At 45.4% G+C, this 13,647-nt stretch overlaps 1 protein-coding gene across 2 annotated transcripts in view; it reads right to left on the bottom strand.

Moving 5' to 3' along the window:
* LOC119006336 (nectin-2-like) overlaps nucleotides 1-13,639 on the bottom strand; it is an 83,701-nt gene extending 70,062 nt beyond the window's left edge. The window contains exon 1 of one of the 2 annotated variants that reach the window (XM_037074967.1): nucleotides 13,195-13,639. In XM_037074967.1, the coding sequence (XP_036930862.1) occupies nucleotides 13,195-13,282 (88 nt within the window). In that variant the 5' untranslated portion in view covers nucleotides 13,283-13,639. The remainder of the gene's footprint in view (nucleotides 1-13,194) is intronic. The other variant, XM_037074966.1, reaches the window with a different exon arrangement.
* Nucleotides 13,640-13,647: the final 8 nt, after the last annotated feature.

The following is a 13,647-nucleotide window of genomic DNA, read 5'->3' as shown; positions in this document are numbered from 1 at the left end:
CTTCTTAAATGTCAGGACTTTTTCTACTTTATTTATAGCGGCCTTAATGGAGAGTCTTTGCGTCACTTCAGGTTCTGAGAAATTGTGATAAGTATTTTTCACAATTTCTTGACATTTATAGGGTAAAATGTTAGTTGTGAAAATATTCAGAGGATTACTCAAAAGAAAAAAAATAGAAAAAGGTTTTTGTTGCAGCCCAGGATCAAAGCGAGGTCTCACTTACACCTGACTATCACACAAGATACAGAAAAGCAGCAATCTCTCATGACTGTGAAGCTGGAACAGCAGCATTTTTGCTTGAAATCAACCTCTCATTTCAGCTCAAGATATTTCTAACACAAGCTGTATTTACTGATGTGGCACAGCTCTGCGCATGACTGCTCTTGTTACTTCTCCAATAGACAATAACACAGACTGAGGGGAAAAAAGTCTTTGCTAAAGATTATCACAGCATCGAGTGTTTACTGGCTGAAGTTGAGATAACCACGCATGAAAAAACGCAAAAATCAAACAGTGCTTAAGTTCACTTATTCAAGTATTTCAGGCTGTACGTTCGGCAACATGTCAGGCCACAGACTCACTATATGGTGCAACTCCCCTTTTTTCTACTGTCTGAGACCATTTACAGAAATACTGTACTGCGCTGGAATCTCCACCATATACCTTGAACAGCTGTATTTGGAAATGATTAATCACTCTTGAATGATTGGGGTGATCAAGCAGGAGAGTGTGTAGGCCCTGCTTTGTTCGATAAAGAATGACTGTGATTGTTGGTTTGCTCTGCATGCAGATCCTGCAAGTCATATTGTGCAATACCGGACAAACTTGTCTTGTATGACCTGTGGATTAGTCACGAAAAATGAGAACTGTGCGAGTCATCCTTTCCGACAAACCACAAAACAGCTGTAGCAGGGTGTATTAGAATTAATTTGCCTTCTTTGACATTGCACATCCTGTGACGTGACAATTGCACATGCTCACATTTTAATGGCGATGCCAAAATAATACATTGTGCAGCCCTACTGTGCTACCATGCAAATTAGCTGAAATGAAAAATGTTTGTTCTCGCCCTCATTCCAAGATTACATATAGATACATTTTGTGCAGTATGTCCAACACAGTCGTCACAATCGTCTTCCAACTGTTTCATATCAAAGACTTCAGAAAAACACATTTATTTTCAATCAACAGTTCTTAGAAGGGTGGAAAGTCTTCAAAATAGCATTTAAATCAAAGTCCAATCTCCTATGACAATAATAATAACCAATAAAATGTGTATTTAGCTGGAATCTAATCAAAGTGTCACATTAAAATCGATTCAGCTTCAAGACTTCCATAGAAATCCAGTTTAATATTGAATTATGCATTAAATATGTAATACGACGAGCCTAACTATGATATCATAGCCTATATCTGATTCTTCTAAGCCAATTAACCCCAGTGTCAGCATTAAATGGGCCAAGCAAAAACTCAAGTGCATTCATTATGCTTGACAAATGAATGCAATACCGCTGGAGATTATACAAGTCTTAAAACCTACTACTGGCAGTAGAGCATTAGCCTTGATGGCTTCAGAGATAACTTGCTCTGGAGTTTGATGGCTTCCCCAGACAGGGGAAAAGAGTGAGTGGCTATAAGCATTAGAAGATCATGGACAGGCTCCCTCCTACGCCATGCATATTAATTCTTCTAATGCAGCTAAGCTCAGCTTGTCACACGTTGGCAGTGCATAATTATGTCATCTACGAGGGACGAGCTTTTTTAAAAGGGCAGATGTGCGACGCAGCAGCGTGCGTCTGTTGACGGAGTGGTTCTATGTTCTAAAATGTCAATATGTGTCTAAAGAATGGTTTACCTTAGCGCATTAGGGACCTTTAAGGCTACATTATGGAAATAACGTTAGCTCCATGGGTACCAAAAGGACACCGGTCCAGAGAAGAATGAGCTCTCTGAGGTGAATATCTTAACACAGCCAGCAAGACTTCTCTGAAAGGACCTTTTTACAATAACGAACCAGCCAATTCTTTAAGTAGTATCCTGACTGACAGGAGCGTCCATCAAACGCCCAGATCCCCTCACCCGTGGCCTCTTGCCATCCGTCAATCCAACCTGACAGCCCTACCTCCATCGTTCTCTATGTAAATAAACAACAGAAAGAGCAGGGGAGGAGCAAAAGAGCACTGGGGGGAGGGGAAGGGAAATCAAAGTAGGACACTCTCAAACCTGAGACAAACAGGCCAAGTCAAGTTCACAGAGGAAAAAGGAAGAGTGATGCATCAGGGGAGGAGGGGGAGAGAGGCAGGAAGTAAACTCACAATGGGCCTAGGTGGTGAGGGGAGGGACAGGAGAGAGAGAGAGGGAGAGTCATCTGGAAGGAATGAGGAGGGGAGATAAATTGGAGGAGAGGAAGGGAACTGACTGGCACAGGGACGACAGCCAAATGAGCGGACACACGAAAAGGAGTCGTGTAAAAGAATGCAGAGGAGAGGGATGGAGGAGGAAAACATCTATGGAGGACATCAATAATCTATGCTGAGATAAAGCAATTCTGTGTCAAAAGTGAAGAACAAAATGGAGAGCGGGACAATGGAGGAAAAGGGGAGAGATGGAGACAAACAAATGAACGAGGCAAAGTTGGTAGGTGGAGCCTGAGGGACTTCTATTTAAAACCAGAACAATTGAGAGTACTTGTGTTAGTTTACACAAGCACAGAGGAACCACATCCTCTTCCTCATCTCCCCCTCAACCCCCCCCCCCCATATCTTCCCGGGGCTGTGTCTATTTAAATGTGTGTTTAAACGGCAAGTACTCCTGCTCTAATCATGGCTGGCATCACAGCACTTCCCTCCGTACCTTTACCCCCGCCAGCACGCAGCCTTCTTCTGTCGCTCAGACCCTGCCGCACACTCGACACACACATCCATGCGAGTAGCCGGCATGACTGTGCCGTGCCAGAGATAAATTCATGAATCACTGGTGCACGAATCACCCGCGAGCTTGTTGCAAGAGGAGGAAAGTGGGAAGAGAGGAAAAAAGGACAGAGGTAAGCGTTTAAAGTGTTTCCTTTAAAAGCTTTTTTTTTTTAAAAAAAAAAAAAAAAAAGAAGAAGAGGGTTCAGGTGATGGCTCCCAGCAACCTAAGAGAGCGAGCAAACACCCAGAGGGCCTCGGTGACAAGTACTAGTCAGCAGAGAAGATACTGTCTCTATTCCCCTCTCCGCTCTCATCCCCTCCCTCCAAGCTCTTCCTAAAGAGGCTAAGATGGAAAGCCAAAACAGCAAGCAGCCAAATAACGAGCAAGTGTGTGATACATGCTCGGCATAAACATGCCTATCGCATAGGAGGAACTGGCAAATGGCTGATGCGCTGCATACAAATGTCCCTTGAGGAGTTTATCTAAGCCTTGTACACCGAGAATTATCTTTTTTTTTTCTTTTTTTTTTAAAATAAGGCTCCACAGAGGTCTGTCCACAGAGCAAAATAAGCCCCTCCATCAGCCTCCATTTCAAGAGAAACAACCCAATCATCTCTTGTTACAGAGCCACTTTCCCTCTAGGGGCACCACTCAAAGGCAGGTTTGTCCATTGATACAGGTGTGGTGCAGAGGGAGGACAGGGGAGAGGGGGGAGGGAGGACAATAGATGGTCTTTTCAAATGTCTCCCTCAGCTCACCTGGATTAGGGGTAGAGTCTGAGGGGAGGAAGGAGGAGGAGGGTCTCCGGGCTTGGGCCGAGAACAATAGTGTCTCTGTTTTCAGTTACACCAAGTGTATCATTCTGTCTAGCAACAGTCGGCTGACTGCCTGGACTGAAAAACAACATCTCAAGGTTGCTGCTGCTGAATGCCAAATTCTTCTTGTGCAAATTTATGTTAAATATACAAATGTATTATGACAGAACAAGCCAAAACTTCAAAGATGTGTCCAACAAGGAACATGTACTGTACATCTCACGGCACAAACCTGAACAAACAAACAAAGCGGTGTTCTTTTTTTTAGAGATACAACTCACATTTATTATCTCTGCCAAAGAGATTAGGTTTTCACCCGTGTCCGTTTGTGGGTTGATTGGGTTGTCAGCAGGATTATACAGAAACTACTGAACAGATTTCCACAAAACTTGAATGGAGAATCTTGGCCCAGAATTGGCCCGACTGACTTACAGTGCAGCTCTGGATAAAGGGACAGATCCAGCACTTTTTTTTTTTTTTAGCCTTGGGAAAGAATTTCAGATCAGAAGAGGAAGCTCTTCAATGACTAAACGAAACAAATAAACAAACTCTTTGCTTTCATGACTTAATAAACACACTGACCTTAAAAGGACAACACAATTTCATTTTGTTTTACTTTGTATGAAGTGTGCGAAGGTGGCAGGGTCTGCCACATCTAGACAGTGTTCTGGGAACCTTGTGTTCTTGTTTATTTAGCCAGGGGAAAAAAATGTATCATTCTCTCAATTTATTGTCTGATTAGTATTGTAAATATTAAAACTTATGAGTCCTCAAAAAATACACATTGCCCCTTTAAGTTTCTGTTGAATGACTAATCAATAAAACCACTAGACATTTAATTCATACCGCAAATTAAAAGGTTTGAGTGTGGACCATTAGGCTACATTATGTCTGACTGTTAAAAATGTGGTGTCATGTTTCAAGGGAGTAATAGACACTGCTGCACATCTGGGCATGCAAAGACGATCATCTGCTACTCTGGCTATCCTTTTGTTTTGAATATGGGCAAGATGAACAAATGTAGATTTATAGCAATAATAAGCACAAATGTATCTTGTTAAGTCATCATCTAGGACTTGTGTACAGTACTTCTGTAAAGCAGCATTGCAAAGCTAGATTTCTGCTGTTGTACTGAAAAATTGTACAACATTGCACATTGGGAATTAACTCTTCAAATGTAACCCTCTTTCAACTTCAGTGTGAGATTCTTGTTCGATGAGTCAAGCTCCATTACTGGCCTAGTAACTGCCTGCGGGGGAGATGAGTGTGTGACAGCATCTAGCAGCAGGGGAGTGGACATTGTCAGCCTGATCCCAGCACTGCACGACAGGTTAGCTATGCTGAAATGAAATAAAGTCCTGCATCTGCTTCCATTTCCCCGCCTTAGCGCTCACGCTTAGCTCGCTCGCTTATTTGACTTTGTTCCGTCACTTCCCCTTTCCTGCCCCCTGTACAGTAATCAAGTGATTCAACCATCAAATCAGTGCAACATCTCTGGGAACTGTGTGCATGCATCCGCGACGTCTGCACTTGTTTGTGCTCCGGCGTGTGCGTTCGTGGTTGTGGTTGCACGTAGCGAGGTGGCGGTGATGAGTGTCACTCCGCAGACGGGGCGAGGGAGACGGAGGGAGAGGAGGGTGAGATATTTTGGGGGTGGGTGAAACACTGTAAAAGTGTCACAGCAACTTAACCTTCAAAAAATGCCCACCAGGGTGGAGTGGGAGGAGGTGTTCTCAACCATTAGAGGAGAAGGAGGGATAGGAGGAGGAGGAGGAGGAGGAGGAGGAGGAAGAGAGAGAGAGAGAGAGAGAGAGAGAGAGAGAGAGAGAGAGAGAGAGAGAGAGAGAGAGAGAGAGAGAGAGAGAGAGAGAGAGAGAGAGAGAGAGAGAGAGAGAGAGAGAGAGAGAATGATTGATGTGTGGAAGAAAAAAGAAACAGAAGACCTCGTTAGGGGTGGTAGGAAGGTCCAGATGCCTGCAATACAAATGTGTGGGGGGAGGGCGGGGGCTGTTAAGGAGGTAGAGAGGTAGAGAGGGAGCATATCAGAGCAGGAGAGGAAAAGTAGCATAGGCAGTTGCGATAGGCTTAAAGAGAAAGTCTGACTTAGGTGGAAGAGACAACTGGGGAATTGGACAGTGGGACAGGGAGTGGAAGAAAGCCACAGCAGAGAGGAAGAGATTAAGGGGAAAGAGAGAGTAAGAGGATAGAGGAAAGCAACAGACATTCCAATTACAGAAGCAGAAACGAGGGATTGATGACTAAGAACGGAGAGAGAAGGAGAACAAAGCACAGCACGGGAGGAGGAAAAGAGATACAGTACGGGACCACAGTTTACTGAGCAGATGGATCAATTATACGGGCCAAATTACAGAGAGAAGGAAGTTGGAGCATTAGGAGAGGACGTAAACAGGGAGGACAGAGGAAGAAAGAATCGAGATGGTGGGGTGGAAGTGAAGGGGACGAATGTGACATGGGGATGGGGGGGAGAGAGAGTGGCAGAGGAGATCGAGTGTCCGCTATAAAGGCGGGCAATCAGCTGAGATGAACGAGACAAATTGCTCCAGCTAAGGAGGACCTGCTCTCCCCAAGGAGCCGCACCAAACAGGCACACCCTGTTGACAAAACACAGGCCTGATAACTGAATAAACCTGCTGCCTCCCTTTGACCTTAATGTGCTGGCTGCTTCAGGGGTAAGATTTAAATGCTCCTGCCACTTCAAGGCTCTGGGGACCAATGACAACTGTGCCATTTGTTTATCAATGTAGCGCACAGGGCATATTTCTTCATTTCTTTAAACCAACAAGTGAAACGAAAGATAAACACTGGTATCAGAGGGGCGATGGAGTCATAGGGCTGCAACAACAATGAAACACAAGAACACCCTCCACACAATAATAAACCTGTTGTGCATTATCCCTGCGACAGCATGTTCAGCTTCTTATCTCGCATTTCTGAGATGATATCTGTGCACGAAAACTACATTTTCTTTATATTACAGTGTGTAATGTTACGCTGTTCCTCAGATAAATCTGTGGGATCAGGAGGGAACTTGACTGAATTTGCAGTTGGTGTGCACAAGGTTTTTTTTGGGGGGAGCATGACTTTATATCCAGCTCCCGGAGACTTGACAAGACCCTGTCACACTGAATTCAATTTCCTCCTGTAGCCGGCCTGTCCACTAGCTCTGATAAGTGTGAATTTGACATGACCTTGTCAAAGTCAGATGTGATGAGGACGCACCACGTCTGTGTCCGTGTGTGTGTGTGTGTGTGTGTGTGTGTGTGTGTGTGTGTGTGTGTGTGTGTGTGTGTGTGTATAAATAGCGGTTCAAAGGTGTGCAGGAAGGTAACAAACGGGCCATACTGTTGCAGGCGACACATAAAAATGTGCGGAAAACGCGACACGGAAGAGGTTGCAACGGCAAAACCTGCTCGAGATCTCACGAACCGGGGGCAGAGAGGACAAAGGGAGGGATTAGCAGAGGAGGAGGGGAGAGAGAGATGTTTCATGGCGCTGTCATGCCGACAGAGCGAGCCCTAAATGTTTTCAATATCACATAAGGGCACTGCATCATCCACCATTCAATACCGGATCAATAACGCAAACCACCTTCCACCTCGCAAACTACATTTAGACACATTAAGGTGACTGCTAATGAGTCGCTGTGTGTGTGTGTGTGTGTGTGCACGCGTGCGTGCATGTGCATGGGGAGGGGGACACACACACGGAGGACACGGTGAAGGGCCTCAGTGCTGAGTTGCACAGAGATCTGCTGAGTGCACGACGGGGAGGATTTGTGAAATAAAAGAATGTGACAAAGACAGAAGAAAGAGGAGAAAGATGACAAGGAGAGGGCGCAGGTCAGGTAACAATAATTCAAAAAGAGAGCAGGTTAGTGAAAGCGGTCCTTTCCTGTCCACAATGGAAGGCTGTTAAATATGTGTCTCAAGCTTCAAGAGTGGGAGAAGAAGAGGAAGAAGAAGAAGAAAAAGAAGAAGAAGGGGAGGGAGGTGCGACTAAATTACAAATGAGCTGATAATTCTTGGCCTCACTGGTTCACTCCCTCGCAGTTTTTCAAATCCCCCCCCTCCTCCTTCCTTGTCTCTGCCAAGATGCTGCGGCGTGGAATTTGAAAATGTCGACATCCTCAACCCCCACTCGCCGCTCTGCTCCTCCTCTGTGATTTTACTACGCCGGGGTCACAGAGACACCCATCTCCCAAGTCTAGTTAATTAAGGGGATTTTATTTTAAAGAGTTTGGCTGCCTTTCAATGCATCTTCAATTGGAACTACCCGCTCATTCTCCACATTGGCTGAGCTGGAATGGGTTTGACCTGCATCCCCCAAAAGTCCCGAAATGGGTTTGTTAGGCACGGAAGAAATGCCGATTTGGCAGGAGGTATCTTGACTAATGGTGTGGAAATGTGTGTGTGACTGAAAAATAAAAGTCAGCCACAAGCCTTATGGCATTTGTATACACGATGAGCTGCTGGCATTCTGCAAATAGTACAGTCTTAAAACTCGCCATTATCTAGAAACATGTGGGTGGTTGCAGCATATTATGGAATGGTCTCTAGCAGTGAACTCATACCAGTGTGTGAGCTAATGCACGCAGATTTCATGTAGATAGCCGCTTAACCCGACAGCTCTGCCAGGAACATCGCTGACCTCTTCACAGTTGTGTTTTCTGGAAACCCCTGAGCAGCCTCCGTTCATATAAATGACGTTTGGCATTCCTTCTGAGATGAGCAGCTCTGCTCATTTTTTCCTTTGGATCAGATGGGGCCGACTCCAGAAGTCTGGTGACCCAGGGAGCCAAACACAAACATCCCTGTGGGGGGCATCTCAGTGTGACCTCAGCACACTGAGTGCATGTAGGCGGGAGGCAGAAAGGGGGGGTGGGACTTCCGACCGAGCCGTCACAGAGCTCCTGGTTTTGGCTCTCATGTTGCAGGAAAGCCACTATCATTACCTACAAGTTGGAGGAAAAGAGTCCTCAAAGAGAGTCAGTTAAATGAGCAGGCAGCGATAAAAAAAGGATGTCCTCAGATCTGATGTCTGCAGAAGATAACAGGGTTGCTGATGAGGGTGATACACCACTTCCAGAAGGAAACAGAAAGGCGCACACGGACTGTCATTCAGCGAAGTGACGGCTCCTCCCTATTATTGGAATGTCATCTGACTTCGAGCACAGCCTCAGGTTACCGGCCTTATTCATCACCAGCTGTAATGTGTGCGCGTGGGTGTGTGCGTGCGTGCTCAATTGTGTTTGTGGTCTCAAATGCAACAAGACGCAGTGACTCGTGCTCATCGACCTCCCTCTCTTCGGATCCATCGGTCCTGTATAATAATATTTGCCAAGTCAACGATAAAACTGATGGATCCTTTGTGTTTCTGGTCACTGGTAATGAAATGTCTACAGAGCGCAGTAATTTCACCGAAACTCATTTATCAGAATATCTAGATAAAATAAACCACATAAGACGGTGAGGATCAGCCTCGCTTTAATCAACGTAGCTTCCATATGAAAAAAAGGTCTTTAAAAACGAAAAGGGCCTGCTGCTAAAATGTTTTCAATACATCTATTAAAAAGCTTTCCACCCATTTATTGTTGGATAAGAGCTACTTCATTTCTAGGCATCCATTAAATCTGCCACTAAGCTCACATCACTTTTTTTCCCCCAGTGGCATACCTGGTGAAATAAGAAGTCATAATAGAAAGCTGTCTAAGTCATTAGGCTCATTTGGTGAGATGCCAAATAATTGCTTCTGTCTTTCAAGAATTTAGTTATCTAAAATTCGCCTCACAGAGTCCGTGTGGATGCTCACACAGGCTTGCTTTGTATCACTTTCACATCTCCATTAAGCTGTAAATTCAAGCATAGTTTTATGTCTGAATCAACGAAGTCTTAATGGTGATGATAAGGGGGAGGAGGAGGGTTATTGATGTGTCATTTAAACCCCTTTGTAAGCGCGTGTGTGTGTGTACGTACAAGTGTGCGCCGCGTCCAGACTTCCTTACACACATATAGACACGCACACCTGACCTTTTCAAAATCCTTCTGGCATTTACAGGGCCGGTGCGAAAGGGGCGAGGACAGCTCATTTACATAATGATAGGACCTAACTGCGACAGCCATTAACACAGAAACCAAACCCAGACCGAAGCCTCTCGCTCCGCTGGGACTAATGAGATACTAAGGACTTACTTTTCCCTTCTTTTATTGAGGAGGGAGAAAAAAAAAATAAACTCCAGTCATGATCCATCAACTACATTTCTTTTAATAGACAGAGTGTAATGCTGTTGCTCGGTTGTAATGATGAATGGGCCCAGGCTTGGCAGGAGCACACTGTTCACACTGAATCTCCCCATGTGGGGTGGGGGGGAGAAAGTTTAGAGCTATTGCACAAGTAGGACGGCCAAAAGAAACATCACTTCATCAGAGTTAACCGATTGTCTCAGTATGTGTGTGTTTGTGGGAGGGCAGGGTGTTGTGGAAATGCTGGAAAATCTCCAGAATGTTTCACGAGTCATTACAACATTAGCTGGCATGACTATGCAGGATGAGAAACACGACTTCGGAGGGGCTAACGCGACACTGCCCGACAAGAAATCCGACAGCTACGGTGACAGACTGTGGTGAGGTCACTTGTAGTTTATTTTCCTGTCTGTCTGCATGTTGTTCCTGTCATAAACCGCATGGCCTTCAGTCCAAAGAGAGACCGGAGGGCGGGGGGAGGGAGGCCATTCGAATAAACCAATTACAAGCGTCACTCAAACAAAAGCGGTAGACAGGGAAAGAATGAAAGATAGCTGAAAATAAAAAAAGGCGAGACCAGAACAAGGCCCCTGTATGTACTCAACGGCAGGGGTGGGGGAGGGAGCGAGGGATGGCGGGAAGGAAAGGTTTCAAGTGGCGGGGAGGGGGGAGCGGCGAGGAGGAGGAGGAGGAGGCGACGCCTGTCTTAATCAGTCGCTACCCGTTTTAGATTTCCAGCAAATCCTGAAACTCTGCGACACACTGCAGAGGGCAGCCGAAAAGCCACCTGTTTCCTCGAAAACTGTGGCGAGCCATCGAGAGGAGCTTTGCATCTAAATTAGTTTCAGGTATATAAAAGACAAACATTGGTTTATTTGTGAGTGGAGAAGGAAGCGGCCTCCTCCCCCGGCCCTGACCCCACATGCCCACCAGTTTCTCAGGCAGCCCGCCAGCCAGCCACCCCCTGCACGCTCGCAGCTTACTCAGCCATAAAGACAATGCTGCCACAGCCTCGCAGCCCAAACGCCCCCCCACATAAGCCCTCCCCTCTTCCAATAAAAACATCTCCATGGTAATGGGCCAAGCCTTTCTGACCCACATCCACAGGTCCCTCACAACCTTGACTTGGGGGGGCTGGGGGTGGTATTGTAGTGTAATTCCAGAGCTTAAACTAGACCCCCACTTGTAGGCTTCCAGCCAAGTTTTATATACAGATGACTACCTTAATTAAAACCCCATCAAACTTGAATTTTTTTACAGCCAAGCCATAATAAACCGCAAACTTCACAGACAAGGAAATCACGTCTCTCACTACTAGACGCAGGATGGAAGTCGGAGGTAGGTGGTTGCTGTCACAGCTGGAGAGGAAATGGAGAACCAAAACACAATGTAGACAAGTAAAAAGTTTCAGCTCTGCATCTGCTGTTTAGGCTGCATAGTTTAACTATTTACCCAAAAGGAGGTCAACGGTTCACTTTGGGAAAAAAACGACTTTAAATGAAAGAAAAACTTAAAAAGCAGTGCTTTCGCTTGTACTGGTAAAGCCTTTGCGTTTTTTTCCCCCTTGCTCATAAATATGTAAAACCTTTTGTTTTGTTGCCCCCCCCCACACACACTTTTCTCCCTCCCCTAAGAGCACTTCATGTTCTGTAAAATGAAATTGGACGAAAAAGGTCCACTGCATGAATAAGTCAGAAGAGCGAGCGTGCTTAGGAGTCGTGATTAAAAAAACACCACCACAATCAGCTGTATTACTGTACATGCACGGCAGAGAAACGTACACTGTTAGCTGTGCTGGATCTGCAGGTCCTACATTCTTGCCCCAATTACGGCACAAAACAAATAGCTGGCCCTGCGAGGAAGCCGAGAAAATGTTGAACTGGTTTCATGCCACACGCATTCATATGTTAATGGGTTAACTGCATGCCAGGGATGCCTTCTCTCAATATTTGGCTCGGCTCTCTGCGGTACCTGGAGGTGAGTTGTGCTCAAGTTGACAGGAAAACACTTGAATAATTAACTGGTATCACCAGACAGGCGGGAGTGGCTCGATACCTTGTTTAAAGTAATAGCAACTTAGAATGGAGGCCTTCCTGAAAGTGACTCACTGAGACTGAAGTTAAAGGGCCAGAGAATAAATTCAGCATTTACAATATTTATGAGGTAATGACACAAACTCAGACATATCTAGATTTTCCAAAACTGAATAAACAAGCTGCTTGTGTCAGGTGGGAAATAAGGTCCCCAAGCTAAAAAAAAAAAAAAAAAAGGTGGCGGGTCCGACATATATAATCAGCATGAAACTGCGTCATCCTTTAAGGTCAGTTTGTTTATTCAGCGATGAAAACAAATAGTTCCTTTAGTTTGCTTGGGCCTGAAAAACAGACCACATCTTTCTCTTCTGAAAACCACACAGTGCACCTTTAAAAAAAAAAAAAGAAAGAAAAAAGAAGAAGAAAAGCCAGTGTAGGTTAAACGACTGGTCAGCAGCACAAATGATTGAGTTTCAGATGTTTCCCCCTTCTGTTTGCTCTCAGTGTACATCAAGAGCTGTTTCCAGAGCCATTTTTCTCAAGTGAAGTGTAACTAACACAGGATGATGTGCGGACAGAGGGAAGAAAAGGAGCAGGGGGGACGTTGAGTAAGGAGAAGGGTGGCTTTTGGGTGGGTGGGTGAGGGGGGGGAGACGGAGCACCAAGGACAGACTGGTACAGTGACTCAGTTTAAAAAGAGCAGAGGACACTGTAGAACTATAGAGGCCGAGAGGCACCTGAGCGAGAAAAAAAAAAAAAAAAAAAAAAACACCTCACTCCACAGCCTGAGCCACACCTTGGAAAAACTAAACATGGCGTTTAGTCTCACCGACCGAAACTCGGGTCAAAGAGGCGATACGGATGTTTCAACAGCGAAAACATGAGAGGAATTACAGAAGAGGAGGAGGTGTTAGTTGGAGGCACGACTAATTGTTTGATATGTAATTGTAAAGAAATGCCTCCAAGCTTTGAAAATACAATAAAATACCGGAGTGGGGAAAATCACCTGCCGGGTTTTTTTTTTTTCCCCCTGCTCCTGTCACCGACCTGACAGGTGGTAGTTAAATCTATCTTCCTCTTTGAATTATTACCAGAGGAAGAAAATGGAAGAAAAAAAGCCTGCTGACAATGAGCTGGACACTATTAAGTTTTCATAAGTGATAAATGTCTTACCGTGTTGAAGGAGTATCGACGCGACCAGGCAGAGCAGCCCGATCATTTCTGGGCAGTCATGCCAATTTCGGCCGTCACGTCTCGCCATGGTTGAACACGGTCCTCTTTATGAAACCAGGCGTAAGCTCTCTCTCTCTCTCCCTCTGTCTCCGGAGTGAATGTTCAAAAAAGAATTATACAAAAAAAGGGAAAGAAATGGAGAGAAGACCTTCGGATGTGGAGGGTCAGTTTCTGTGGAAGAAACTTGTGCGGCGTGCAGGACAAGAGCAGCGGGGCTGGTGGTGCTGGTGTTGGGGGTCCGACACAGATTCTGGTTCCGTGTCCCTCACTGCGCCTTTAAGACGGAGTCTGCTGAAAATAAATGAAAATCCTCGTGAAATCGTCCTGGCGGCGCACAGGTGAATACTTCCCCCCAGCTGGTGCGCTCTGGATGTAATGAAGTGCTGCGAGTCT

Source organism: Acanthopagrus latus, chromosome 17 (genome assembly GCF_904848185.1).
Source record: "Acanthopagrus latus isolate v.2019 chromosome 17, fAcaLat1.1, whole genome shotgun sequence".
Taxonomy (NCBI): domain Eukaryota; kingdom Metazoa; phylum Chordata; class Actinopteri; order Spariformes; family Sparidae; genus Acanthopagrus; species Acanthopagrus latus.
The sequence above is the reverse complement of the archived record's forward strand: the minus strand, read 5'-3'. Positions and strand labels throughout refer to the sequence as shown.